This window comes from Neofelis nebulosa, chromosome 14 (genome assembly GCF_028018385.1).
Source record: "Neofelis nebulosa isolate mNeoNeb1 chromosome 14, mNeoNeb1.pri, whole genome shotgun sequence".
Lineage (NCBI taxonomy): Eukaryota > Metazoa > Chordata > Mammalia > Carnivora > Felidae > Neofelis > Neofelis nebulosa.
The window spans coordinates 35102674-35130031 of NC_080795.1; the positions used below are offsets into that span (position 1 = coordinate 35102674).

General features: G+C 34.5%; 1 protein-coding gene across 3 annotated transcripts in view; it reads left to right on the top strand.

Annotated features, from left to right (window-relative positions):
- The window catches only part of CNBD1 (cyclic nucleotide binding domain containing 1), a 458767-nt gene extending 442970 nt beyond the window's left edge, over positions 1 to 15797 (top strand). For 2 of the 3 annotated variants that reach the window (XM_058698491.1, XM_058698492.1), the window contains 2 exons: positions 4285 to 4344; positions 15642 to 15797. In XM_058698491.1, coding sequence (XP_058554474.1) covers positions 4285 to 4344; positions 15642 to 15758 — 177 coding nt within the window. In that variant the 3' untranslated portion in view covers positions 15759 to 15797. Of the gene's footprint in view, positions 1 to 4284; positions 4345 to 11730; positions 11875 to 15641 lie in introns of all 3 variants that reach the window. The other variant, XR_009253278.1, reaches the window with a different exon arrangement.
- The last annotated feature ends 11561 nt before the right edge of the window (positions 15798 to 27358 follow it).

A 27358-nucleotide genomic window follows, 5' to 3' on the forward strand; every position in this document is an offset into this window, starting at 1 on the left:
CTCTCATCATGTCCATGATTTTCCATCTTCCCTCGTTTGAATCTGGATGAAGATGATTTAGAGGAGGACTCTAGAGCCTTTGGAATTGAGAAGCCACAGATAGAAAGAGCCTGGGTCCTTGAATACCTATGCAAAGCAATACCACCACCCAACCCTACATTGGAACATCACAGGAGCAAAAAATAAACAGTGTAGTTTGTTGTGTCTGTTAGCCTATCGTTTGTAGGAGTAGTAAGATAAGGTGGAGTTTTTAATCAAACACTATGATAAAGCATAAAGCAACTTTATGGTAAAGTGTAACTTTCCACTGGTTTCTATAAAAAAAAAGTATTTATCTTCAATAACCTGAGAATTCTTCAAGAACAGTAACCAAAAATCTCATTCATCGATGTACTTTATGGCTTCTGACATAGAATGGGAAATACACATAGTTTATTTAATTAAGTAATCAAAATCCCAGAAACCAATCAAATGAAAATTAAAAGTAGCAGATGAATACAAGAAGGTAGTGGATTATCAACCTCAGATACTTTCCAGGCTAAATTACATTTGCAATAGGCAATAGGGGTACAACAATAATAGAATAATCACAAAAGCTCATTTCATTGTATCAGTGAGGCAACATGCTCTGTGGTTACCAAGAACAGGGTCATGTGAACAGATGGCAGTAGTAAGCACACCTGATGATTTTACTAGTGGCTAATATGTACAAAGCTAGGTGGTTAATAGTAATTTCCATGTTATACTAAACCATCAAAAATATTTCTTTAGTTTTGAAATTTCAATCCAATTGCAGTTGTGTCAAATACTGTGACATCAGTCTTTATATATTTCCTTGACGAATAAGCTAGAAAAAGGATGAAGGGGAAAGGAATTGTAGGATAAGTTGGAAGTGAAAAACAGAGAGAGAGAGAGAGAGAGAGAGAGACAGAGAGAGAGAGAGACAGAGAGAGAGGAGATTTTAAAATCTCAGGAAGGATTTTTAAAAAGTTGAAGAAATTGATAAAAACAAAAATTTGGGATTCTACCTTTAAAAACTTCTAATAATAAAACTATATCATATAGACTATAATATATATTTTAAAAATAAAAATATATATCCTAAATATATATTTATTACTTCTAAATATATATATTTATCATTACTTATTTTTATTATTATTGTGTATATACATGTTATATTTAATTCCAGATGTAGGGGAAAGTTAAAAATAATTAAGATTTACCCAAAATGGGTAGATTAATATGTTGACCTCCTAAATGGTAAAAGGACTCAGAAGATGGAAAATACACTTTTTTCAAGTGTTGAGAGATAAAATGTGCTTTCTTTATCATTGGGTCATGAAACGACTAATTTACTTGTCTTATAAGTACATCTCAACTTTGCTAGTGATTCAGGATATATCTTTTTCTTTGGATCTGTGAAAATGTGTTTTACTTTAGTTTTATAAAACAATTATTTCATGGCTAGAAACAAATTTCAAGAAATAATTAAATAATCAAGCCATTTAAATAACTTAAGACCATCACAAATATGTAAAAAAAAAAAAAACCCAAACCCCTCAATTTTCTGAGTTAACCAGTTATATTTAGATCATTTGCATGTACTCACAACAGAATAATTAGATTTGTGCTAAAATATAAGATCTGAAACAAAGAGCTCAGTTGTAAATAGTGTCAGTTGTTTTTTCACTATTATCTTGTTCTCAATAATGTACATAAAATATGTATTCATATGTATACACACAAATATATATATACATAGGTATTATGTATACATATGAGTATATATGTGGGGATATGTGTACAGAGTATATATGCAGGGTGCTTCCTCTTTATCTTCTCCTTCTATTTCCTTCCCTTCCTGTACAATTTAGTCCTGAAGCCATGGCGGGAGCAAGGGGTGGGCAGTGCCAGCAAGGAAGGGCAGCCTCCAGAACAGGGTGTGGATGAGGCCCATGTAGGACAAAGTGGCATTCACCTAGTAGGGCTGTGTGGCATGTGATATTGGAGCCTGAGGCAGCTGATGAGGGCTTCCATATAGAGGGGCAGTAGGCAGAGTGTCAGAGCATGCTCAGAGTAAGAATGAAGGGGAAGGATTCACTAGGGAGTGTCCTAGCCTGAGCAGTTTGAGAAGGTTGCCTGCATGGCAGGACTGCCCCCTGCAGGGCATGAGAGCACAAGAGGCTGAGGACAGGTCCTCTCAGAAGGGTCCAGAAATTTGCACAAGGTTTTGGACCTTAGCACCATAAGGAGCGTACCTACACAGGGTGCTACCAAGCACTGGTATTGGAGCCTGAACAGGGTGAGGACATTCGCAGGGAAGGAGACAGGTTCACTGCAAAGACACTGAGAATATGATATTTGAGTAGGCTAGAAATGAATGATAGAGAAAGCCACATGGAATCTTTTGGACAAAAGGGATCAAGAATTTATTTGAATAGTGCAGATAAATTATCTGTGCATGTTATAGTCTTTTATTTTGTTCTTTTATGTAGAAAATAGTATGAAAATGATAAAACTAATTATAGTTTAAAAATCTAGTGGATCATTAATATTGTTTCAAAAGAAAAATAGTTTTGGCAGGATGTAGAGATTGGAATGTGGGAGGATATCATTATCTAATATATGAACAAAATTCTACTCTTACAAAACTGTATTACGCTACTAGGAAATCTTACACACACTGGTCAGCATTTCTTACACATATGAGAGAATCTAGGGTTTCCATTCCCTGCATATGTTTAGTGTGTCACACCCTGGACATCTGCTAATGTTGAACATCTGTCTTTTGTTTTCATTGAAAGATGTCTCATTTGGACTGCCAAAAAGAGAATGGGGTCATTAGTTATTCTACAGTGTGAAGTTATCCAGCAGATTATCCTTGTATGAGGAATAATAATGTCAGGAAAGCTATAGTCACTGCAATTAATCCTAAGGTTTGCTTTACACTGGGAGTCATTACAAGCATGATTCCAAAAGTGATTGCCAAACTATCAGAATTAAACAAGTAAAAAGACAAATGCAAAACAAACAAAAACAAAAGTTGTTTTATATAGCATTTATCACCTGGTAATCACTGTAAATTTATTTTCTGAATACAAAAATAAAAACCAAAGTAATGAACAAGGTAAGATACTTGCGTGACTGCTGAATTAGCAAGGTTTGAATTAAGTTTAGTGTAGTTTGAATTGATATGTTTGATGAAAGTGAACAATCTTTGTGACTTACTCTCTATTACATTGTTTATTTGATTATTTTATTAACAGTGACATGTTATTGTCCAGTATGTAAAACAACTGGAAACTTATCTTTTATGAGAAAAGCCATATGCCAGAAGTAAGCTGTTGTATATTATGTCTTTAATATTTTTATTATGTGATATAAAGTATGAAACCAAATTCATTATCATTTGGATTTTTTTGACTATGCATAGGCCATACGGTACGATTACAGGTTTTGATACGAATAGCTGAAATGTTAAGTGGTGCACTCTTTTGTTCTGCTTAAGAAATCTGTTTTTATATTCAAGTGTTTGTGTCCTTCTAAATTATGTAGAATATAACAGGCAAGAATCATGTCCTTCTAAAATGTAAATCCTTTCGCATTTGATAACTAGTAGCTTTCTGGGAGACTATTTGTAAGATAGTTGTTGGTTTTAAATTTTTATATACACTTTACAGAAACATGTATTCAACATAAGTGTAGACCTATATTCACTCATTGTGTTCACAATTTGAATTTAAAAACAATAAAAACAAAAACGATGATATAGACAGAAGAAAAGGAATGATAATTTTAGTGTGACTTAGCACCACAGAGATCATATTGAGCAAATCTTTATTTTAAAAATGCAAGCAGTCCTAATTTCATCCCTCTGTTTCTTAGTTGTTTTCTATTTTATAAAATGGAAGTGTTACGAAGTTACAAGAACACCTGGAAAGACTGTGTATGTGTGGCACTTTATATAAATATAACTAAATTATTTATGTGTTCAATAATAATCCATTGTAAGCTACCAAAAGAACTTTATTTCAAGACCCTGTTTGTCCTTGAAAATCTGACTTTGTCTTCATATCTGATGCTTTGCTTAAATACATTATCCCATCTCTTTTTATCATGTACCTGTTCAATTCCTCTGCTATTATTTTCCAGCTTCTCACAGTTATACATGTTCAAGGTTTGCTTTGATTTTAAATCTAGTAGTTTGAATCACAGTACAGAATGCTAAATAACTGGAAAAGTATTAGCTCATTTAATCAATCTAACCTTGTTTTCTTGTAGGAGGATGTTAAAAATGTATATTTGGAAAGGGAACAAAAAAAGGAATGGAAAAATTTCAAGGTATAGTAATATATATTGCAACAAAATACATAGGATAACTGATAATTCTTTCCTTATGGTAACCTATATTACATTAGTGAAAACTTGTTCAGAGAGTATGAATATTAAAGAAAATGATAATGATGTTTAAACATTTCTGCTGAAAAAATATTGTTTAATTCTTTAGAGCTTGGTACTGTCTTGTAAGAAACATTAAAGTAAATTTGTAGTAATTTAATTTTTTTTCCAAACTTAGAGGGAAGAATATGCACGAAGTACCTACTGTGGGCTAAGCAGTTTATATATGCTGTTGCATCAGTCAACCTCTTTAAATATAGTTGTTGTTTTTCTTATTTTATGGAAGAGGAATTTAAGGACTGTAGAGATTAAGGAACTTGTTCAAATAACACAGATAGTTAATATAACTTTCAGTAATACAACTCAGGTTTGCTCAATTCCAGAAGCAATGAGTTATTTTTAATTGTATGGTTTTTCTGTAAGAGCAACGGCGTGCAGTTGGCATGTGAGGATAAAACTGTCTTTATTTTGTGATATATATGCCAAAGGAAAAATTAGTGAATATGGTTGTTTTCACATTGCTGTGGAATTAATCCAATCTTTTACACTTAAAAACGTGACTGCCAGAATCGTTATCATTGTTATCACCATGCTCATCACCACTATCTCCACCATCACTTACCCAGCCGTGGGTGGAATCCTTTAAATATCCCATTTGTGTAGTGCTTTCAGCAAATTTAGAAACAAAAAAAAAAAGGGACGGGATAACTCTGGAGATTGTGGGACACCTGAGACACATAGTCTACAAAACATGAAGAAAAAATTTTTTTAATATTTATTTATTTTTAAGAGAGAGAGAGAGAGAGACAGAGCTTGCGCAGGGGAGGGGCAGAGAGAGAGGGAGACACAGAATCTGAAGCAGGCTCCAGGCTCTGAGCTGTCAGCACAGAGCCTGACGTGGGGCTCGAACTCGTCAACTGTGAGATCATGACCTGAGCTGAAGTAGGACGCTTAACTGACTGAGCCACCTGGGCGCCACAACATGAAGAAATTTTTTTTTTTAATTTTTTTATTTTTAACGTTTATTTATTTTTGAGACAGAGAGAGATAGAGCATGAACGGGGGAGGGTCAGAGAGAGATGGAGACACAGAATCTGAAACAGTCTCCAGGCTCTGAGCTGTCAGCACAGAGCCCGACGTGGGGCTTGAACCCACGAACTGTGAGATCGTGACCTGAGCTGAAGTCGGACGCTTAGCCGACTGAGCCACCCAGGCGCCCCAACATGAAGAAATTTTTAAAACACAACATAAGGTGCAGCTGCTCTGGAAAACAGTGTGGAGGTTCCTCAAAAAATTAAAAATAGATCTACCCTATGACCCAGCAATAGCACTGCTAGGAATTTACCAAGGGATACAGGAGTGCAGATGCATAGGGGCACATGTACCCCGATGTTTATAGCAGCACTTTCAACAATAACCAAATTATGGAAAGAGCCCAAATGTCCATCAACTGATGAATGGATAAAGAAATTGTGGTTTATATATACAATGGAATACTACTTGGCAATGAGAAAGAATGAAATATGGCCTTTTGTAGCAATGTGGATGGAACTAGAGGGTATTAGGCTAAGTGAAATAAGTCAGGCAGAGAAAGACAGATACCATATGTTATCACTCATATGTGGATCCTGAGAAACTTAACAGAAGACCAGGGTGAGGGGAAGAAAGGGGAGAAAAAAAAGTTACAGAGAGGGAAGGAGGCAAACCACAAGAGACTCTTAAATACTGAGAACAAACAGGGTTGATGGAGGGTGGGGAGAGGGAAAGTGGTTGATGGGCATTGAGGAGGGCACCTGCTGGGATGAGCACTGGGTGTTGTATGGAAACCAACTTGACAATAAATTGCATTAAAAAAAAATAAGACACAACATAAAGAAATAAGACAATGTGTCACCTTTAAAGTAGCAACCTCTCTTTATTTTTCTGGCTAACATGATAGATTAATGTGGTATGAGATACTACATAAGAAATAGAAAGTAAAAGTGACAGGCAGAAATTTTAAATAGGTGATTTTATTAAAAAAAAAACCTTCAATGTTGTATCATTTGGCCTCTTTACATAGAGTTATTGTTTTTCCTATTTTATGGAAATAAGAAATAAATAGAAAAAGGGGGAAAGGTTTTCAAGCAGGTCAATGTTAGACTTTGGATCTGGGATACCATAGGTAAGTGCTGCACTACTATGTGGCTTTAAACCCGATATGTGTTTCTCCTTTATGTTGTAGACATGTACAGTAGGGTGTGAACACTGACCCAATAAGTAAGAACAAGTATGTCAGAAAAACTTTCCAAATACTTACTTCTATTAAAAGAACAGTGAAGGGACGCCTGGGTGGCTCAGTTGGTTAAGCGGCCGACTTCGACTCAGGTCATGATCTTGCAGTCCGTGAGTTCGAGCCCCGCGTCAGGCTCTGTGATGACAGCTCAGAGCCTGGAGCCTGTTTCAGATTCTGTGTCTCCCTCTCTCTGACCCTCCCCTGTTCATGCTCTGTCTCTCTCTGTCTCAAAAATAAATAAACGTTAAAAAAAATTTTTTAAAGAACAGTGAAGCAAAGAGTGGAGTGAATTCCCACATCAAAATACTACTTCTCATAGCCATCTGCAATAATGAAATCTAATTCTGTGTTCTTGATAAGCTAGTTCTTATGACTTTGTTCATATTCCTGTCAGTCAGTGAGCACTGATTTAGCTCCCATCGGGATTTTCAATACTCCAAATATTATAATTTACTAAAAATCAAGTATTTTTCCTTTTAAACTCAGGTCCTTTCCAAAATAAAATCTTATCATTTCTTTAATCCCATAGACAAAAATAAATATTTAATACTTTCCAATTTCCCCTAAGAAATCCAAATCTGTGTGTAAATATTTGCATGTAGGTTTTTAAGAATTTTGCCCCTATAAAAATCTGTCCTACTGAATTTCTTTCAATTCCCTAAATGGCCATTCTCTGTGTTGTCTGAAACACATTTACCTGTACCGATCTGTAACCAATTATTATCAGTTTCATTGCTAGATTGTAATTTGGATAAGGGGGAGATATTGACAACCATAGTGCCTGTTACATGATGAGAACACAATAATTATAAAGAATAAATGAATGAATAAATAAATGAATGAATGATAAACATACTACCAGAGATGCTTTTACTGTTGAAATGGCCCAGAATAAAGATGCCATAATTTTGCTGATATCTTCCAAATTTATGATGGAGGAATCTCTGGAAAATCTGGGAACTCAAGGGCTTCATTCAAACCATTGTTTCTTTTAAGATTCCCTGCTGTCAGACACACTTTCATCACATAGTTAAGAAATGATTCATAAACTTCCAGCTGGATATATCAGAATCTCAGATTTATTAAAGTTGTTGCAGGAACAATTTATGAAGAGCAATCCACAGACTTGTTCCTGATGCTTGTCACTCTTGTCCCAAATCCTAAAATCTAGATTATTTGCTAACCATGCAAATGTATCTGCCACACACAGGAATTCTTCTTAAAAATGTCTTGTTACCTATCATTTGATTATTGGTCCTATCAGGATGTCTGTTCTAAATCCAAGGAGTTGTCATGGAACTCAACTTTGATTTCCTTTCTTCCTGTAGCGTATACATCAACAAATATTGAAACACCTAAGCATTTTTTTAATTTCATGAGAAAGAACGTTATCAGATTTCATATTTATAGGCATTATACATGTACTAACAAGAACAGATTGTGAGCTTTCATGTTCATGCTTTCTAGCCTAGCAGCCTTAAGCAGTATAGGTATTCTATAGACATTTTCTGATTGATTCATAAAAACTTTAACTAAAAACCAATTGGAAGGTGTATGGAAAAATACATTGTTGCATACAATGGTGTGTTAATCAATGTTTAACAAACTACTCCCCTACCCCCAACAAACCAAACCAAAGCAAACCAAACCAAAAACCTTTGACTTGTCACATTTGCCACTTTTCATGGTGTAAATATCCCCATCAGAGCCGATTTCAAGCTCCCCAATGTGAAGTCACTATAAGTACAGTTGGGAAGAGATGCACACAATGGGCTCTCATGGGTTATGAAGTAGCTCCAGAACACAGGTGGTTCATCATGTCTGTGAGATTATGCAATTACACAAACCTGGTATAACAACTAGGACGGAAAAAAATACGGCTTGCTTTTAAATTTAAAACTTTCAGAGAATAATGGAAGTGATGAGGAAACAAGGAGCATTCCACCAAAATTGGCAGGAGGGCTGGAATCAGGAAGAATGAGATAGCTCCTTATCGCAATAATGGAAGATTAAGCAAAAGTAGAAATTTGAGGCGAAATAATCATTTATCAGTATTAACTAACAACAACAAAAATTCTGGGTTTGCCACGTATTCTTTCTGGTTCTCCTAAGATAACTAATAAAAAATGTTTGGCATCGATGCTTATTTATATTGTTCATTTTGACCATATATCACAGGCATACCTGCCACCTGATCTCCCTGCCATTCATGTCTATAGACAAATCCTCTTGCTGCCCTGAGCAAATTTGGGCTCCTCAAACAAACCAGCTTTTTGTGCTTAATTCTCCCTCCCAAGGTTTTTTCCCTTCTAACCATTCTATTCAGCTTAGTTTTCTTACTCTTTCAGCACAAATTCCATTTTGGCCTCGTTCTTAGTGTTTTTCCCTCACTCCTCTTAAACAATCTGAGATCTTAGTACTTCTTCAGTCACAACATCCACCACCCTCTATTAACATTCCTAATTGCCTGTAGCTCCCACTGGTAGTCTTTTTTCTTACTGGGTACTTATGGTCTGTAATTTACAATTACATAGCTGGTTATGTACTGAACTGTTATTTGCTAAATGTTTTGTACCTGTGTCTCCCTCTCTCTTTCATAGTATATTTTAAGGTACTAGCAGATAAGAGACCATACAAAACAAAATAGTGTTGAACACATAGGGAAACTTAGGAAATACTTAATGTTAACTGAAATATAGAACTAGAAAAAGGGTAGTTTGACACATAAATGCCTTGCTAATGCCTTTATAATATTTTACATTAATACCCTAAAATATTTTTATCCCTTTAATAAGTTGAACTAAAAATGACACCATAATAATAGTTGCAATCTACATATTTCACTCAAATCTATTCTCAGAATAGGGATTTTTTGGGTTTTTTTGTTGTTGTTTTTAATCTAATCATTTGGAATAAAATAATTTTTAAAAACTATGAATCAGAGGGGTGCCTAGGTAGCTCAGTAGGTTGCATGTCTGACTTTGGTTCAGGTCGTGATCTCGTAGTTCATGAATTTGAGCCCCACATCAGGATTTCTGCCATCAGCAGGGAGCCTGCTTCGGATCCTTTCTCCCGCTCTTTTTCTGTACCTTCCCTGCTTGTGCTCTCTCTCTCTCAAAAATAAATAAACATTTAAAAAAATTATGAATCAGAGTAGAATTGAAGTCAAAGTAGAAATCCATTTTAACACAAAAAATAACTGAAGCAAATAGAATTACTACGAAAAATTCAAATGAAATCACATTTCAGGGAACCTGGGTAGCTCAGTCAGTTAAGCGTCCAGCTTTGGCTCAGATCATGATCATGAGTTCGAGCCCCGCCCTGGGGTCTGCACTGACAGCTCAGAGCCTGGAGCCTGCTTTGGATTCTGTGGCTCCCTCTCTCTCTGCCCTCCCCTGTTTACGCTCTTTCTCTCTCTCTCTCTCTTTCAAAAATAAATAAACATTATTTTTTTTAAATAAATGAAATCACATTTCAAAATACCTGAAGTAATCACTCCATATTAATTTTCAAATTGTGTTTAGAAATTTTTAATGTTAATACCCAGTAGGTTTAAATAAAAATTCAAATTATGGACTGAGCTCTGGCCTATAATTATAATTTTCATAGGTTAAATGATTTTATGAATTTTGGAAAAGGGGTCCAGTGGTCACAGACTGATAGACTAATTTTTGTTTGTTTCAAATTTTTGTTAATTCTAGTTAGTTAACATATAGTATAATATTGGTTTCAGGAGTAGAATTTAGTGATTCATCACTTACATAACACCCTCTGCTCATATTAAATGATTAATGGTTTTTGCTGGTTGTTAAGGTTTATTTTAATTAGTCTTTATACCTAAGCATCTCAAATTAATCTAATAATATTAACTGCTTCTAACTTTCAAGAGACAAAACTGACACAATTACTGCATATCTCCAAAATGTAGTGATAAAGCATGGCTCAAAAAAAAATGAATAATAACTCCACTAAAATACTCACAAAGAAAACAAAATAAAAAATTCTCACTCACTTATGTTGTAGCCAATATACGTTATTTCCTCTCCCTAAGTCCAGAGCCAAAAACGCATAATTCTATGGAGCAAAAAACCAATTTTAAGTAAATATAAAAGTCTAAATGCACTAGCTGCATATATAGTTTTAATTACTGACACATGTTTAAATCAGCATTCATACCAGTCCTTTGGCCCTAATATCATGCCCCTGCTTTTATCCCTTCAAGTGAAATTAAGTACCATGTAGTCATCTCTTCTCTAGTCTATATTTGATTAGCTCCCTCAGCTCCCCTCATAAATTCTATTTTCCTTTTTTAAAGATTGTTTTGTTGCTCTCTTCTGGACCCTCCATGATTAACATAAGACCACTAAATTAAATTTCACTTCTTATGCCCAAGTCTCTATTTGCCAAGTTATTATATTACTTGACCTGATGCCTCAGGCTAGTCTTCATGAAATGGAATATACTATTGAAAAGTGAAAATCTTTTTCTGATTCTACCAACTATTGGTTGATCTTTTTATCATAAAATTTATACTTATTCTTCCCATAGGGATTAACATGACAAACAATATTGATCATTAATCCTGTAACATGTATCTATAGATTTTAAATGGAGACCTCAAGCTTTTTTCTCCTCCTCCTCCTCCTCCTCCTCCTCCTCCTCCTCCTCCTCCTCATCCTCCTCCTTCTTTTGGCATATCTCTCACTATCATTTCTCTTTGAAAACATTGTCTCATTATTTGAAATTAAAGAATATATGTATTTTTGTGAACTCATGCACAGAGGCATATATATTGCTATAATATTATGCACACATTTGTGCATTTTAATTTTGTCCTGACTACTATGCACTTGATACATTTGCTTCATATATTTCAAAGATAAAAAACATAAGCTAAGTTTGTAAAAAAGCTAATTTCCTGAAGAAAAAAATCATTTGCCCCCTGATGCTCACTGCTTTTTCGACTCTTTGTCTACATGAACTTAATGTTATTCTTAAGACTCCAAACCCATCAACCGCCTTGCTCTCCTACCCTTTCCCATATTTATCTGTAGGTGAAACTAGTCGTCATAGCTGGACTTTTCTGATGCTGAGCTTGACCATTTTTCAACTGCTGCTTTTGATAAAAGACATAATCATCTGGGAAATATAAATGCAGTTTCTGGAGAGAGCTGAGTCCTTCTGAGAATGATTGCCTGGTGAGCCAAGTTCTGTCATCAAAACCCGACAGGCAGTTCACACTGGAATACGTGTTTAAGGGTGTGGGAATATGCAGACAGATTTTGTCCTTTGTGTTTAACTTGGCAGTCTTTTTCCTCACTGCTTCTTGCATTGTTTTATAGCAATGACATCTTCTTACATGATTCGCATGACTAGGTATTTAATAGAGAAACCTGCTGGTTTTCATAAGATTTGGGAAGACGAGGATGGATAGGGAGGCTGTTATAAGTTTGTCTATTTTCAAACCAAGCAATAAATTTAAAAAGCTCTATTTCCAATGTGAATCACAAATGAAGATGTGCTGAAATGTGTTCAAATTAATTTTCTAGTGCAATGGGAAAAAAAAAAAACAAGCACTGTAATATCAGCTTCTGCATTTTCTTTTTTAGTCTCCAGAATTTCTCTTTTTAATTTACTGTCCACTAAACTCACTAATTCCAATTCCTTTCTTACCTTTGTCACTAAACACGGTCATGTTACCCAGATAAAGAAAAATACTGTAAGACAGAATCAGTTTCTGATACATGCTACAACACAGATGGAGCTTGAAGACATGCTAATTGAAATAAACTAGACACAAGCGGATATCAATATTGTCTGATTCCATTTATATAAGGTGCCTGGAACAGTAAAATTTTGTCTTAGATTGTCTTAGAGATAGAAGGTAGGATAGTGGTTACCTGGGGCTTGAGGGTAAGCAGAATGGAAAGTTATTGCTTAATGGTTGCAGAGTTTCAGTTTGAGATGATAAAAAACTTTTGAGGATGGATGCTGGTGATAGTTATACAACAGTGTGAATGTACTTAATGCCACCGAACTGTACACTTAAGAGGGTAAAATGGTAAATATTATGTTATTTACATTTTGCCTGTATTGATAAAACAAAGAGGATCTCTGCCAGCTCCCCCACGTTACCCACTGAGATGGAACACTTCAGAGAGAATAGCCGTGTGGTGCACCAGGAAAGGGTAGACCATAGTGTCACAAGTGTAGTGTCACAAGGCTAGTCTCACAAGTGTCAGCATCAGCCAGCAGGCTTAAAGCACAGCATGCCATTTGTGACCATGCCGAGAGATCAGATGTTCTTCTTCAAAGGCTTAAATTTGTTAGACTCACAACATGTACACTATTCTGAATAGAACAGAAGTGATATCTGAGAATGACAAAATCCAATTTCCCATAAGTCCAGAGTGTGAACTTTTGGAGTTTTAGCTTAAATCTAACTTAGAAAAATTAAAGAATTGTTACTTTTTTCTACTCTATGGTAGAGTAAATTTTAGGACCGTTGAATGAGTTTACTTTTTCCTGAAAAAAAAGAAAAGATGTTTTTAAATGTATGCTCTATCTTATCATCAGTGGTGTCTAACAGTGTTTTGAGAAATAGGTTTATTTTATTTGGAAATAGGAGCCATAAAATTTATAAAATACCATTTTAAGTTAATAGCCTGCAAAGTCATAATTATGTTTAGTGCAAAAGTGCAGTAACTTTCTATTTAAAAGGTGTTCTTAATTTGGTTTTATTTTCTTTTGTCCTGTGAATTGTCTTTTACCTAGCTTTATTCGTCATCCTGGTTTTCATTTCATTTTTTATTGTAAGTGACACAAACATAAAGCATTTTGACACTGATTTCCATTAAAATATTATATCTGTTGGTATCTGCTTCTAGCAATAAAGATTTCTGTGATTTATATTCTCCATATTTATATATTTCTCTGACATTCTGCTATGCTTTTAGTCAATGCTCTTCTTTCTTTTTTAGTTTTCAGTCATTATTATCAGATCATAAGGTTGTGATCTGATATCAGATCATGTGATCATTATTATCAGATCATAAGGTTGTGAGTTTTTTTTTTAACTATTTACATAAATGGGATAATGCAATATTTAGTACTCTTATTTTTGTAGTAACATAAAAAGAAGACTGAATTGGATTCAAATCTGGGCTTTACCACTTTTGAGCTTTTTGACTCACAGGTTATTTAACATCTCCCAAACTTAATTTGGGATTTCTTAACCTATGAAACACTGTTTCTCTATGTTCCATATGTTCAGATCTCAATGAAACAACATAGGATATCATATATTTCTTATTTTTATTATAAATCTATATATTAGTGCAGCTTGTTACCTTTGGCGTTAATAGAAATATTAATAGAACTGTATCCTGAACAATTTGGATTATGACTTTTAATTATCCATTTACTGCCCTGAGATTAATTCTGTTTCTAATTAGTATTGTTTCAATTACCCAAATTTTATGAAAAAAAATAATGACTTTAATATGTAATTTTTTTCTTTGTACCAATTGAATGGAAAATAATCATAAGATGTTAAGTAGGAAAAAAGTTTCTTAGTCTTTCACAAGAAGAAATGTGGTATAAAAATTAAATTAATACGCTGCACACAATAATATTAGCATCTGAGCTAAAAACAAACAAAAAAACAAACAAAACGATATGCTACAACAGTAGGTACCGTATTTAATTTCTGAAGCCTGATATCATTTCAGCTTAACTATATGATCTTTCAAATTAAATTAATGTCAACTTGAATGTTATAGATTGCATAGTTGGTTTATGGATATTTGTTTATTAGTTATAAAATATTTATGTTCCAAGAATTAAATCTAATTTTATCATTATATATATTTAAGCAATATGTTATGTAATTAATCACATCAGCCCTGGAAGTCAACTAGAATTCTTTATTAAAAATTGCCTTAGTGTCCTTATCTAAAAACCAACCAAACATTCCCTATCTTTCAGGATTGTTGTGAGAGTTAAATGAGACATAGTAGGCAATCAACACATACTCATTCCCTTTACTTATTTATAAATATCACTCCCTATGGCTTTTATTTCATTGTTGTTTTTATAAATAAAGTCAATATAAACAAAACCAAATGTAGAATTAGATGTTTTTAAAATATTAATGCTGTGCTCCAGATTATGCTAAATTTTTGCATGGTACAAATGACCCACAAGCCCTCACTGACTTCCAGCAACAAAGGTTCATTTCTTACCTACTTGCCCAGCATAGGTTGACTGCATGTTTGCATTTTGCTAAGACTCAGTGTTGGTCTCACATGGAACAAAAAAAGGGACCATGTAGGAAACACTCAATGGCTCCTGAAGCTTCTTCTTGGGAATGGCACACCTCCTGTCTTCTCTCACTGTATTGAGCAAAGCAAGTTACACAGCCACTTCTGGCATCAGAGGAGTCTAAGCCTCTTCTAAGGAGGAATACTCCAGAGAGTTACTCAAGAAGAGATTTTAAAGAGAGGCATAAAATATTTATATGATAATATAAGCTATTCCAATTATTAGAAGAATTTATTATCTTGGCAAATGAAAATAAACAGGAATATCATTCCTTGCTATCTGCCTTATAGCAGTAATGGGAAGATAAACTAAATGACATATACATACAATTTAGGGATCTCAGAAAAAAAGTTTTATAAATTAAAAGTTATAATTTCTCCTCAAATATTTTATTCTAACTTAAAAAATAGCTCCATTAAGAAATAATTTATAGATATGAATGTTGAGTTATATTTAATAGAAAATTGTGCATAAATTATATTTTTACAGATTTGCTTTGGTAAAATTCTATCTTTAAAGTTTTTTTTTAAAAAAAGCTATTTTTTTGTTGTTTTCCTATGGAATTCATACTATTCATTCTACTATAAGTTTCAAAGTTTAGGGATGATAAGATTAATTACTTTTAATAATCTTTTCTTTCTAGGATAAAACAATGAAAAACTCCTTGTATTATAATGGAATTATTCCAGGCTTTGGAAAATGGGACCATTGCTGGACCAGCATTCCTAGGAATCTCAAGGATACTCTAATCAGTTATTAAAAATGTCAACTTATAAGAAATTGGGAATTTCAGCATGGATTATTAATTGTTTTTGTTATTCACTTGGAATCACTATAATGGTCTACCCAATTACCTTACAATTCTATTTCTTCCCGAAGACAAATTTCTTACTAATTAATCCATATATATTCCTACTAATATATTTATTTTGTACAACTGAATTTCCTTTTTATTTTTTTATTTATTTTTTGCTGTTTTCTCTTTATTAAGGTCCTGTATCATAAAAGGAGATAAAAATATCTTCTGTAACAATTTTTAGAGGACCAAAAATTTTAAAATAAAATTTCTGACATCTAAGTCCTAATTAGCATATTTAAATTATATACCATGCTTTGGCTCATTAAATTAAGTGTAAAAGTGAAACAAAAATAGTAAGCTTATTATTGCTTTTCAAAAACTATGAAATAATGGTTTTATTGCCGTCTTAAACTTGTTTGCAAAACACAGCCTATTTTCTATGCATTTTATAGTATATGTAAGATGGCTTAGTCCATTTGGGCTTTTATACCAAAATGCTACAGACTGGATGGCTTATAAACAAGAGAAATTTATTTCTCACAGTTCTGGATGATGGGAAGTCCAAGATCTAGATCCAATATGGTCATGTTCTGGTGAGGATCCTTTATCTGTCCATAGCCCTCATCTTCTTCTGTGCCCACATGGTGGAACCAGCTAGGAAGCTTTCTAGTATCTCTTGTATAAGAGCACAAATCCCATTCACAAAGGCTCCACTGTCATGACTTAGGCATCCCCTAAAGGCCACACTTCCTAATACCATCACATTATGCATTAGGATTTCAACATATGAATTTTGGAGGAACACATACATTCAAACCACAATATGAGGAAACAGAATTTCTATGCAAAATATTTACAAATTCACAAAGGCAAACTTGCACATGATTCTAAAATAGGCTATTTAAAAATTTATAGCTGTATAACTTCTCAATCATTATTATCATGATTTTTATTAATTTTTAACTCTAGTATAATTAACATGCAATGTTATATTAGTTTCAGGTAAACAATATAGTGATTCAATAAATCTATACATTACTCAATGCTCATCATGAAAAATGTACTCTTAATCCCCTTCACCTATTTCACCCATTCCCTCCTCCCACCACCTCTCTGATAACCATCAGTTTGTTCCCTATAGTTAAAAGTCTGTTTTTTCATTTGGCTCTTTTTTTGTTTGTTCATTTGTTTTGTTTCTTAAATTCCACATATGAATGAAAATATATAGTGTTTGTTTTTCCCTGACTGACTTATTTCACTTAGTATTATACCCTCCAAATCCATCCATGTTACTGCAAAGGACAAGGTTTCATTATTTTTTAGGGCTGAGTCATATTCCATTGTGTGTGTGTGTGTGTGTGTGTGTGTGTGTGTGTGTGTGTGTGTATTGATAATAACATCTTTTTCCATTCATCTAATGATGGACACTTTGATTGGTTCCATATTTTGACTCTAGTAAATAATGCTATAGTCATTTACATAGGAGTAAAAATAGGGGTGCATTTACCTTTTTAGATTGTGTTTTCATATTCTTTGGGTATATTCAGTAGGAGAATTACTAGATCATAACATAATTATATTTTTATTTTTTGAGGAGCCTCCATACTGTTCCACAGTGGATTTACCAGCTTGCATTCCCAACTACAGTGCATGATGTTTCTTTGTTCTCCATATCCTCGCCAACATTTGTTTCTTGTGTCTTTGATTTTAGTCATTCTGACAGCTTTGAGGTGATATATCATTGTCATTTTAATTTGCATTTCTCTGATGATTAGTATGTTGACCATTTTTTCATGTTTCTGTTAGTCTTCTGAAAGGTCTTCTTTGGAGAAATGTCTGTTTATATCAGACTTGATTGGATTATTTGCTTTTTGGTGTTGAGTTGTATAAGTTCTTTATATATTTCAGATACTACTTATAAAATATATCATTTGCAAATATTTTCTCCCATTCAGTAGGTTGTCTTTTAGTTTTATTCATTGTTTCCTTCATTGTACAGAAACTTTTTATTTTTATACAGTCCCAACAATTTATTTTTGTTTTTGTTTCCCTTAAAAGACATATCTCAAAAAACATTGCTACAGGGGCACCTGGGTGGCTCGGTTGGTTATGCATCTGAATTATGATTTGGGGTCAGGTCAGGATCTCAATGTTCATGAGATCGAACACTGCATTGGGCTCTGTGCTAACAGCATGGAGCCTTCTTGGGATTCTCTCTCCCTTTCTCTCCCTGCCCCTCCCCTGCTCGCATTCTGTCTCTCTCTCTCTCTGTCTCTCAAAATAATTAAATAAACTTTTAAAAAACTAATAAAAAAATTTAAATGTTGCTACAGTTGATTTCAAATATTGCCTATACTTCTAGGATTTTTATGGTTTCAGTTCTCACATTAAAGACTTTAATCCATTTCAAGTTTATTTTTGTGTATGATGTAAGAAAATGGTCCAGTTTCATTCATTTGCATGTAGCCAGTTTTCTCAACATCATTTGTTGAAAACACTATTTTTCCCACTGGTATTTTTCCTTTCCTTGTCAAAGATTAATAGTCCATAAAATCATGGATTTATTTCTCTGTTTTGTTCTATTGATCTATGTTTCTGTTTTTGTGTGAGCACCATACTGTTTTTGATTACAATAACTTTGTAGTGTATCTAGAAACGTGGAATACCTCCAGTTTTGTTCTTTTTCAAGATGCCTTTGGCTATTCAGGTCTTTTGTGATTCCATACAAATTTTTGGATTCTTTGTTCTAGTTCTATGAAAAATGATGTTGGTATTTTGATAGTGATTGCATTAAATCTGTATATTGCTTTGGGTAGTATGGGCATTTTAACAATATTTGTTCTTCAAGTCCATGAGTATGGAATATCTTTCCATTTGTTTGTGGCATCTTCAATTTCTTTCATCAATGTTTTTAGTTTTCAGAGTACAGGTCTTTCACCTTCTTGGTTAAGTTTATTTCTAGGTATTTTATTCTTTTTGGTGCAATTGTAAATGGGACTGTTTTCTTAATTTCTCTCCCTGCTACTTCATTATTAGTGTATGAAAATGCAACAGATTTCTGCATACTGATTTTGTACCCTGCGACTTTACTGAATTCATTAATCAGTTCTAGCTGTTTTTGGTGCAGTTGTTAGGATTTTCTATATTTTATCATGTCACCTGAAAATAGTGAGAGTTTTACTTATTCCTTACCAATCTGTATGCCCTTTATTTATTTTTCTTGTCTGATTGCTGTGGCTAGGACTTCCAGCCAACTTTTATGTTGAATAAAAGTGGAAAGAGTGGACATTTTTGTCTTGTTTCTGATCTTAAAGAAAACACTTTCAGTTTCTCACCATTGAGTATGATGTTAGCTGTGGATTTTTCATATAAGGCTTTTATTATGTTGAAGTATGTTCCCTCTAAACCTACTTTGCTGAGGGTTTTTATCATGAATGGATGTACATTGTCAAATGTCAAATGTACTTTATCAATTGCATCTATTGATATTATCACATTGTTTGTATCCTTTCTCTTGTTGATGTGATGTATCATGTTGATAGATTTGTGAATATTGAACCACTCTTGCATCCCAAGAATAAATCCTGCTTAATCGTAGTGTATGATTTGTTAAATACATTGTTGGATTCAGTTTGCTAATATTGGGTTGAGGACTTCTGCATCTATGTTCATCAGAGGTATTAGCCTATAGTTCTCTTGTTTTTGTTTTTGTTTTGTAGTGCCTTTATCTGGTTTTATTATCAGGGTAATTCTGGCATCATGGAATGAATTTAGGGGCTTATCATCCTCTTCAATTTTTAAAATAGTTTTAGAAGAATAGTATGAACTATTTTTTTAATGTTTGGAGGAATTCACATGTGAAGCCACCTGATCTTGACTTTTTGTTTGTTGGGAGTTTTTTGATTACTGATTCAATATCTTTGCTAGTAATCAGTCTGTTCAAATTTTTTATTTCTTCCTGCTTCAGTTTGGTAGGTTATATATTTCTAGGAATTTATCCATTTCTTTTAGGTTGCCCAGTTGTTGACATATTCTCTTATAATCTTCTATATTTCTGAGGTGTCAATTTTTATTTATTTCTTTTCTTCATTTCTGATTTTTAGTACCCCAGACTTTTGATGAGTCTGGCCAAAGGTTTGTCAATTTTACTGATCTTTTCAAGGACGAACTACTAGTTTCATTGATCTGTGCTATTGTTTTGTTTTGTTCCTTTCTGTGCATTTTTTTTCTTTTTACTTTCTATTTTGTTTATTTCTATTCTAATCTTTATTATTTCCTTCCTTCCTTTGGTTTTGGGTTCTGTTTGTACTTGTTTTTTGTTTTTTTGTTTTTTGTTTTTTATTTTTTGTTTTTTTTAGCTCCTGTAGGTGTAACATTTGATTATTTATTTGAGATTATTCTTACATCTTGAGGTAAGCCTGTATGGCTATAATCTTCCCTCTTAGAATAGTTTTTACTGCATCCCAAAGATTTTGAACCATTGTATTTTCATTTTCAGTTGTTTCCATATATTGTTTGATTTCCTCTTTGATTTCTTGGTTGAGTCATTCATTATGTAGTAACATGTTGTTGAACACCATGTATTTGTGGTCTTTCTTTTGTGGTTGATTTCTAGTTTCACAAAAGATACATGGTATGACTTTGATCTTTATGAATTTGTTTTGTGCACTAATATGTGATCTATTCTGGAGAATGTTCCAAGTGCATTTGAAAAGAATGTGTATTCTTGTTTTAGGATGGAATGTTCTGATTATATCTGTTAGATCCATCTGTCATTCAAAGCCACTGTTTCCTAGTTGATTTTCTGTTTGGATGAACTATCTGTTGATGGAAGTGGGGTGTTAAAGTCCCCTACTACTATGCTATTACTATCAATTTATGCCTTATGTTTATTTTTTTAAGTGTTTTTATTTTTGAGAATTAGAGAGGGAGAGAAAGGGAGAGTACAAGTTGGGGAGTGGCAAAGAGAGAGGAGGACAGAGGATCCAAAGTGGGCTCTGCACTGACAGCAAGGACCCAACGTGGGGCTCCAAGTCACGACCTGTGAGATCATGACCTGAGCGGAAGTCGGAAGCTCAACTAACTGAGCCACCTAGGTGCCCCTTTATGTTTGTTAATAGCTGCTTTTTATAGTTGTTGCTTCCATGTGGGTGCATAAATACTGACCATTGTTATGTCTTCCTGTTGGATTGTCCCTTTATGATTGTATAGTGTCCTTCTTTGTCTCTTGTTACAGTGTTTGCTTTAAAGCCTATTTTGTCTGATATAAGTATCTCTACCTTGGCTTTCTTCTCACTTCTGTTTGCAAGATATTTTTCATCCCTTTACTTTCATTCTGCAAGTGTCTTTAGGTCTGCACGAGTCTCTTCTAGGCAGAATATAGGTGGTACTTGCTTTTTAATCCATTCTGTCATGCTATGTCTTTTGATTGGACCATTTAGCCCATTTACATTCAAAGTAATTATTGGTAGGTATGTAGTTACTGCCATTTTGTTACTTGTTTTATGGCTATTGTTGAAGTTCTTCTCTGTTCCTTTCTTCTCTCGCTTTCTTATGTTGAGGTTTGCTGGATTTCCTTAGTGATATACTTGGATTCCTTTTATTTTTTGCATGTCTACTACAAGTTTTTGATTTGTGGTTATGATTATGTTCATATACAACGTGTTATGCATAGAAGAGTCTATATTAACTTGGTGGTCACTTAAATTTGAACTCATTCCAAAAGCACTAAATTGGAGTACCCAGATGGCTCAGTTGGTTAAGCATCCGACTCTTGGTTTCAGCTCAGGACATGATCTCATGGTTTCATGGGTTTGAGGCTCTGCATCAAGCTCTGTGCTGGCAGCACAGAGCCAGTTTGGGATTTTCTGTCTTCCTCTCTCTCTGCCCCTCCCCCACTTATGCTGTCTCTGTCTCTTTCAAAATAAATAAATAAATGAACTTTAAAAAATAAATAAATATAAGCACTAAATTTTTACTCCTCTCTCCATCATATTTTTGCTATATAGTGTTATACTTTACAACCTTTATTTGTGAATCCCTCAATTTATACATATACATAGATATAGATAGATAGATAGATAGATAGATAGATAGATATCCTTCCTTTCCACTTAAGAATCCCCATTCCTGTAAGATTGGTTTAGTGGTGATGGATTCCTTTAACTTTTGTTTATCTGGGAAACTCTTTATCTCTGCTTCTATTCTTAATGATAGCCTTGCTGATTAGAGTATTCTTGATTTCAAGGTTTTTTTCTTTTAACACATTGAATAATATAACATGCCATTCCCTTCAGGCATGCTAAATTTCTGCTTTGAAATCAGCAGATAGCCTATGGGGTTTCCTTTGTATGTAACTGTTTTCTTTTCCCTTGCTGCTTTTAAAATTCTCTTTATCACTATGTTTTGCCATCTCAATCACTATGTGTCTTGGTGTTGAATTCCTTGGATTGATTTTTTTGGGTGCTCTCTCTGCCTCCTAGATCTGGATTTCTATTTCCTTCCCTACATTAAGGCTGTTTTCAGCTATTATTTCTTCAAATAAGTTTTCTGCCCCTTTTTTTCTCTCTTCTCCTTCTAGGATTCTTATAATGTGAATGTTGTTACACTTGATGGTGCTGAGTTCACTTAATCTATTCTAATTTTTCATTAATCTTTTTTCTTTCTCCTGTTCAGTTTGATTGTTTTCCATTACTCTGTCCTCTAAGTCACTGATCCATTCTTTTGCTTCCTGTAGTCTACTATTTTTTCTATCTAGTGTATTTTTAATTTCAGTTATTGAGTTCTTCATCTCTGGTTCTTTTTTTATGTTTTCTAGCTTGTATTGACGGTCTCACTGAGGTCCTTCACTCTTTTCTCAAGTCCAGTGAATGTCTTTATGACTGTTACTTTAAATTCTCTATCAGGCATACTTATAGCTCTTTTGCTGTGATTTTGTCCTATTCTTTCATTTGGAACATATTCCTCTGTCTCCTCATTTTGTCTAATTCTTTGTGCCTATTTCCATATGTTAGGAAAATCAGCTATGTCTCCTACTCTTGAAAAGTAGTGGTCTTATTAAGAAGAGGTCCTGTAGTACACTAAAGTGCAATGTCCCTTGTTCACCAAAACCTGGCACTTCAGGAGTGTCTCCTTTGTGTGTTGCATGCTGCCCTACTGCTGTGGTTGAATCATGTTTGCCCTCAGTACAAGCCTCTATAATGGCTTTCTCTGCCAGTTGTAGGCAAGGTTTGGTCTCTGTGTTATTAATGGGCCAGTCTGGGGCTGCCTTGGGCTTGAGTTGGGTCAGATAAGGCATTTGCTAGAGCTTTGGTTGTAGGCAACTGTAGGGCACTCTCCCTGTGTTGTCCCCTGAGAGACTTTCACTGATGGATGGGGTCTGCAAACAGACCATTTGTCTGTCCCCAGCCCACTCTGGGGATATAGTTGGATTGGTGTGTATGGTTATCTTCCCCATTTCCTGGGGCAGAAGTCACTTTAGAATGGCACTAGCCCCTTTGGGGCTGCTTGCACAATGCCATGCTTGTGGCACTGCTTTGGATGGATTCCTGCTGAGGGCAGGGTGGAGGGGGTGGATCTGCAGGAGAATTCAAAGGCTCGAAGGGCTGTTAGCAACCTAGGTGGAGTATTCCTGTTGTGCTTATTCCCACAGGTGTCTGTGTAACTGGGCTGGGTTCAGGGGAAGGAAATGACATCCATCAGCCTTTTTGTTCTTTAAGAAGTCTCCAAAAGATCCCTGCCCCTCTAATATATTTTCTGAGATTAGTAAATAAATCTCCTTCCCTTTTACCATTGGCATTTTTCAAACTGCTGCTTTCATGCTGTATCTCAGCAGGGACGTTTGTTATGCCATCTCTTCAAGGGAAGGCCCTCAATTTCATATTGCCCTCCTACTCTGCCAGAGCCTAGCTGCTGATTTTTAGTTTCAGGTGTTAAACCCCACTTATTGTCTGACAAAGTTAAGTCCCTGAGGTTTTCAAAGCCAGATATTATAAGGATTCTCATTCTAGTGTAGTTCCCCTGTGCCTAGGGTGTCCAGTTTGGGGTCTGCTCCTCTCCCTTTTTAGTGCCTATGGTGTTCCTCCCTCCCACAGACTGTCTAGAGCATCAGCTTTGTTTCCAACCATGTCTCCACCCTTCTTACTATTTTCTGTGGACTCTTCTCTACATTATGCTGTGGAGAGTCTGTTCTCCAGTGTTCAGGTTGTTTTCTGGGTTATTTACACTGATGTGTTATCTAATTATATCCATGGGTAGAGGTGAGTTTGGATCTTCCTACTCTGCCATCTTCCCCAGGTTATCTTAACCACTTTGGTATATTTTCTGAAATGCCATTGGTCCTTCTGATTCCTAGAACATCTTCTATAGAGGAGCCTAGAAGTAATCATGTGACATCTCCCATTGCTTAACCATTTAATGCTCAAACTTATTTTCTCTGATATTTTATTTATGCTTCACAGTAATAATTTATTCATACAGTATAGAAAACTTCTAATTTAAGCAGAAATGATGATAGAGGTGAAACAGTCTGTTCAAAATATCAGTAGATGAGGCACCTGGGTGGCTCAGTCAGTTAAGGGTCTAACTTTGGCTTAGATCATGATGTAGCAGTTTGTGAGTTTAAGCCCCCTCATTGGGCTCTCTGCTGTCAGCATGGAGCCCACTTTGGATCCTCTGCCTCCCTCTCTTTCTGTCCACCACCCCCCCCCCACACACACACACACTCACACTCTCTCTCTCTCTCAAAAATAAATAAAAAATTAAAAAATAGATATCAGTAGAAATATAAAAACCTCAGTTGGTTCCTCACCCCTAGATAGAGGCAAGTGATTGATGGATTCAGTGTGGATTTTGAAAGTGACTTTCACACTATGCTGACTTATCTAATAGAACATTTTATTTTAACATTTTTTAAATGTTTATTCACTTTTGAAAGAGAGACAGAGTGTGAGTGAGGGAGGGGCATAGAGAGAAGGAGACCCAGAATCCAAAGCAAGCTCCAGGCTCTGAGTTGTCAGCACAGAGCCTAACCCAGGGCTCGAACTTACAAACTGTGAGATTATGACCTGAGCCAAAGTCAGATGCTTAACCTACTGAGCCACCCAGGTACCCCTAACAGAACATTTTAAAACACCATTTTGATGATTCCAAATATTTCAGATTCAAAACGGTTTCAAATGTTTCCAAAATTTGGAACCCAGAGGGCACAGCAGAGGGAATATAGTTAATGATATTATAATAGTATTGTATGGGGATATATAGTAACTATACTTGTGGTGAGCATAGCATAATGTATAGAGAAGTTGAATCACTATATTGTAGACCTGAAACTAATGTAACATTATATGTCAACTATACTCAAATAAAAAAAAAAATTAACCACAAAATTTGCCACCCAAGCAAACTGTTAATTTGATCCACTTATTATAAATTGCATTACAAAAGTTTCATAAGCAGTGCAAACAAAATATTAGTGGCTATAACTTCAAAAAATTTAGAATTATTATAATACATAAATCATTCAAAAAACATATTTTGCATGTTGAATACTTACCAGGCACTGAACCAAGCATGGGATATTAAAAGATAGTTAAAATACAGACCCTCCTCTTGGGGCTAATCCAGGTTTAGAGAAAAATATATAAGTAAAATAAATGCAAACATAAATATGTGCTGTGTTTGATGGTTGATGATGTCATCCAGAAAACAGTGATCAAACTATTAAATTTCTCAGAGGAAGTTTCATATATTTAGAGATAAGAGTTGAGTTCTTAAGAAAAAATAAACATTTTTTTCCAAGCAGATCTAAGGAAGAAAGACTTTCCAGGCAAAGTGGATGAATGGCATTGTAGTAGCCTGAAAGGGCAAAGCACAATATGTATTCCTGGATCTATAATTACTTAGGTATTCTTAAACCTGAGGGCATTTGTAAGTGTAAACAAATGTCAGAAAATGATGTGGTAAGTGAGGTCAAGACTAGCTTCGTGTGTGTGCGCTATGTAGTTGCAAAGGGCCTCGTGCTTTGAAAACTCTGTACCAGGATTAGTGCTTTCATTGCCATCTTGAAATCCTTAATAATTTATAAACAAGAGGCCCCACATTTTCATTTTTCACTGAGCTTACAAATTATGTGTCTGTTTCTTAATAAAATCTATATTATGACCAAACATATATGCCATACTGAGGGTTTGGGTTTTTTGTCCTTGAGGCCTGCAGGTCATGGAATAGTTTTAATGTAAGGAAATGATTCCATAATATTTTTATTTTAGGAAGATCACAACAGTGGAGAAATTAGAAGCAAGAACATGATGAAAGAATAATAGCTATAGCCCAAGTGAGATATGACAAGTGCTTGAACTAAGTACTTCTTGTGCAGTTGGATAAAAAGATACAAATTCAGAGATATTCAAAACAAAAAAAGGAAAGGACTTGGGCCAGTTACAAAGAGAGAGGAAGCAAGAGGAATCTACTGTTTCTACCAAATTGCCTTCATAGATTTTAACCATTTAACAACCTGTGATGGAAAAGTCTAGTTAGTTTTCATGTCCTTACCTCTTCTAATGACATAAACATTAACTCTTATCTCCATATTTAATTATCCTCCCACATGTAACTTTGGTAAAGGATACTCCATACTGTGGCATTGTGGAAGACGTATCTATTCTGAATCTTGCAGGAACTCGACCTTGCTCTAGTTGCAGATTTTATTTATTTATTTATTTATTTATTTATTTATTTATTTATTTATCGTTTATTTATTTATTTTGAGAGAGAGTGGAGGAGGAGGGACAGAGAGAAAGGGAGAGAGATTTTGGTGGATTTATTAGATCGTGATCAGTTACGAAAGTCTTTACCATACTACAACAACTACTACTAATAATAATTAACATAAACAAGAACTTATGAGCCTTCAAATAGAGTAACTCACCTAATTTTCTCAACCATATGAAGTAGGTTTCATTATTATTTTCGACATGGAGGTTAGTCTTCAGTAAACGTTAATAAGTGTTCTTTTGTGTTTGTCAATGTGTTTTTTATGAGATGTGTAAGGAAAAGTCCAAGCCATATCTACTTTGTTAAGTCTTCAGTATGTGCCTAAATAAAAGTAAGGCAAAGTTTCTGGCTGTATCATGTGATTTCATTCATTATTTGTAGAAAAGAAATTATCCTAGCGGTACTGGAAGAGGTTCATGATTGTCCTCCACAATCCTCAAAGTTTGGACTTGTGTTTGAACTGAGAATACCATAAACAATGAAAGCTTTTAGTAGCATTCTACTGCTCTTCTGTTTTAATTTTTTTTATAGTGTGCTGCTTCATACCTTCCCTTTATAAATAATGCAACCTTGGGTACAGTTCTTTTAAATCTTTCATGCTTATAAAACCATGAAAATATATCAGATCATGTACAAATTGCTATCTGAAGATGCTTTTCAAGCTCTTGTCTTATAAATGAAATAAGATACAGGAGTTGATATCTGTTCACATAAATGGAGAATATTGACAGTATGAGGTGAATTACCATGAAATCATAGAATTATAAGATAATAGATCTATAAGGGCC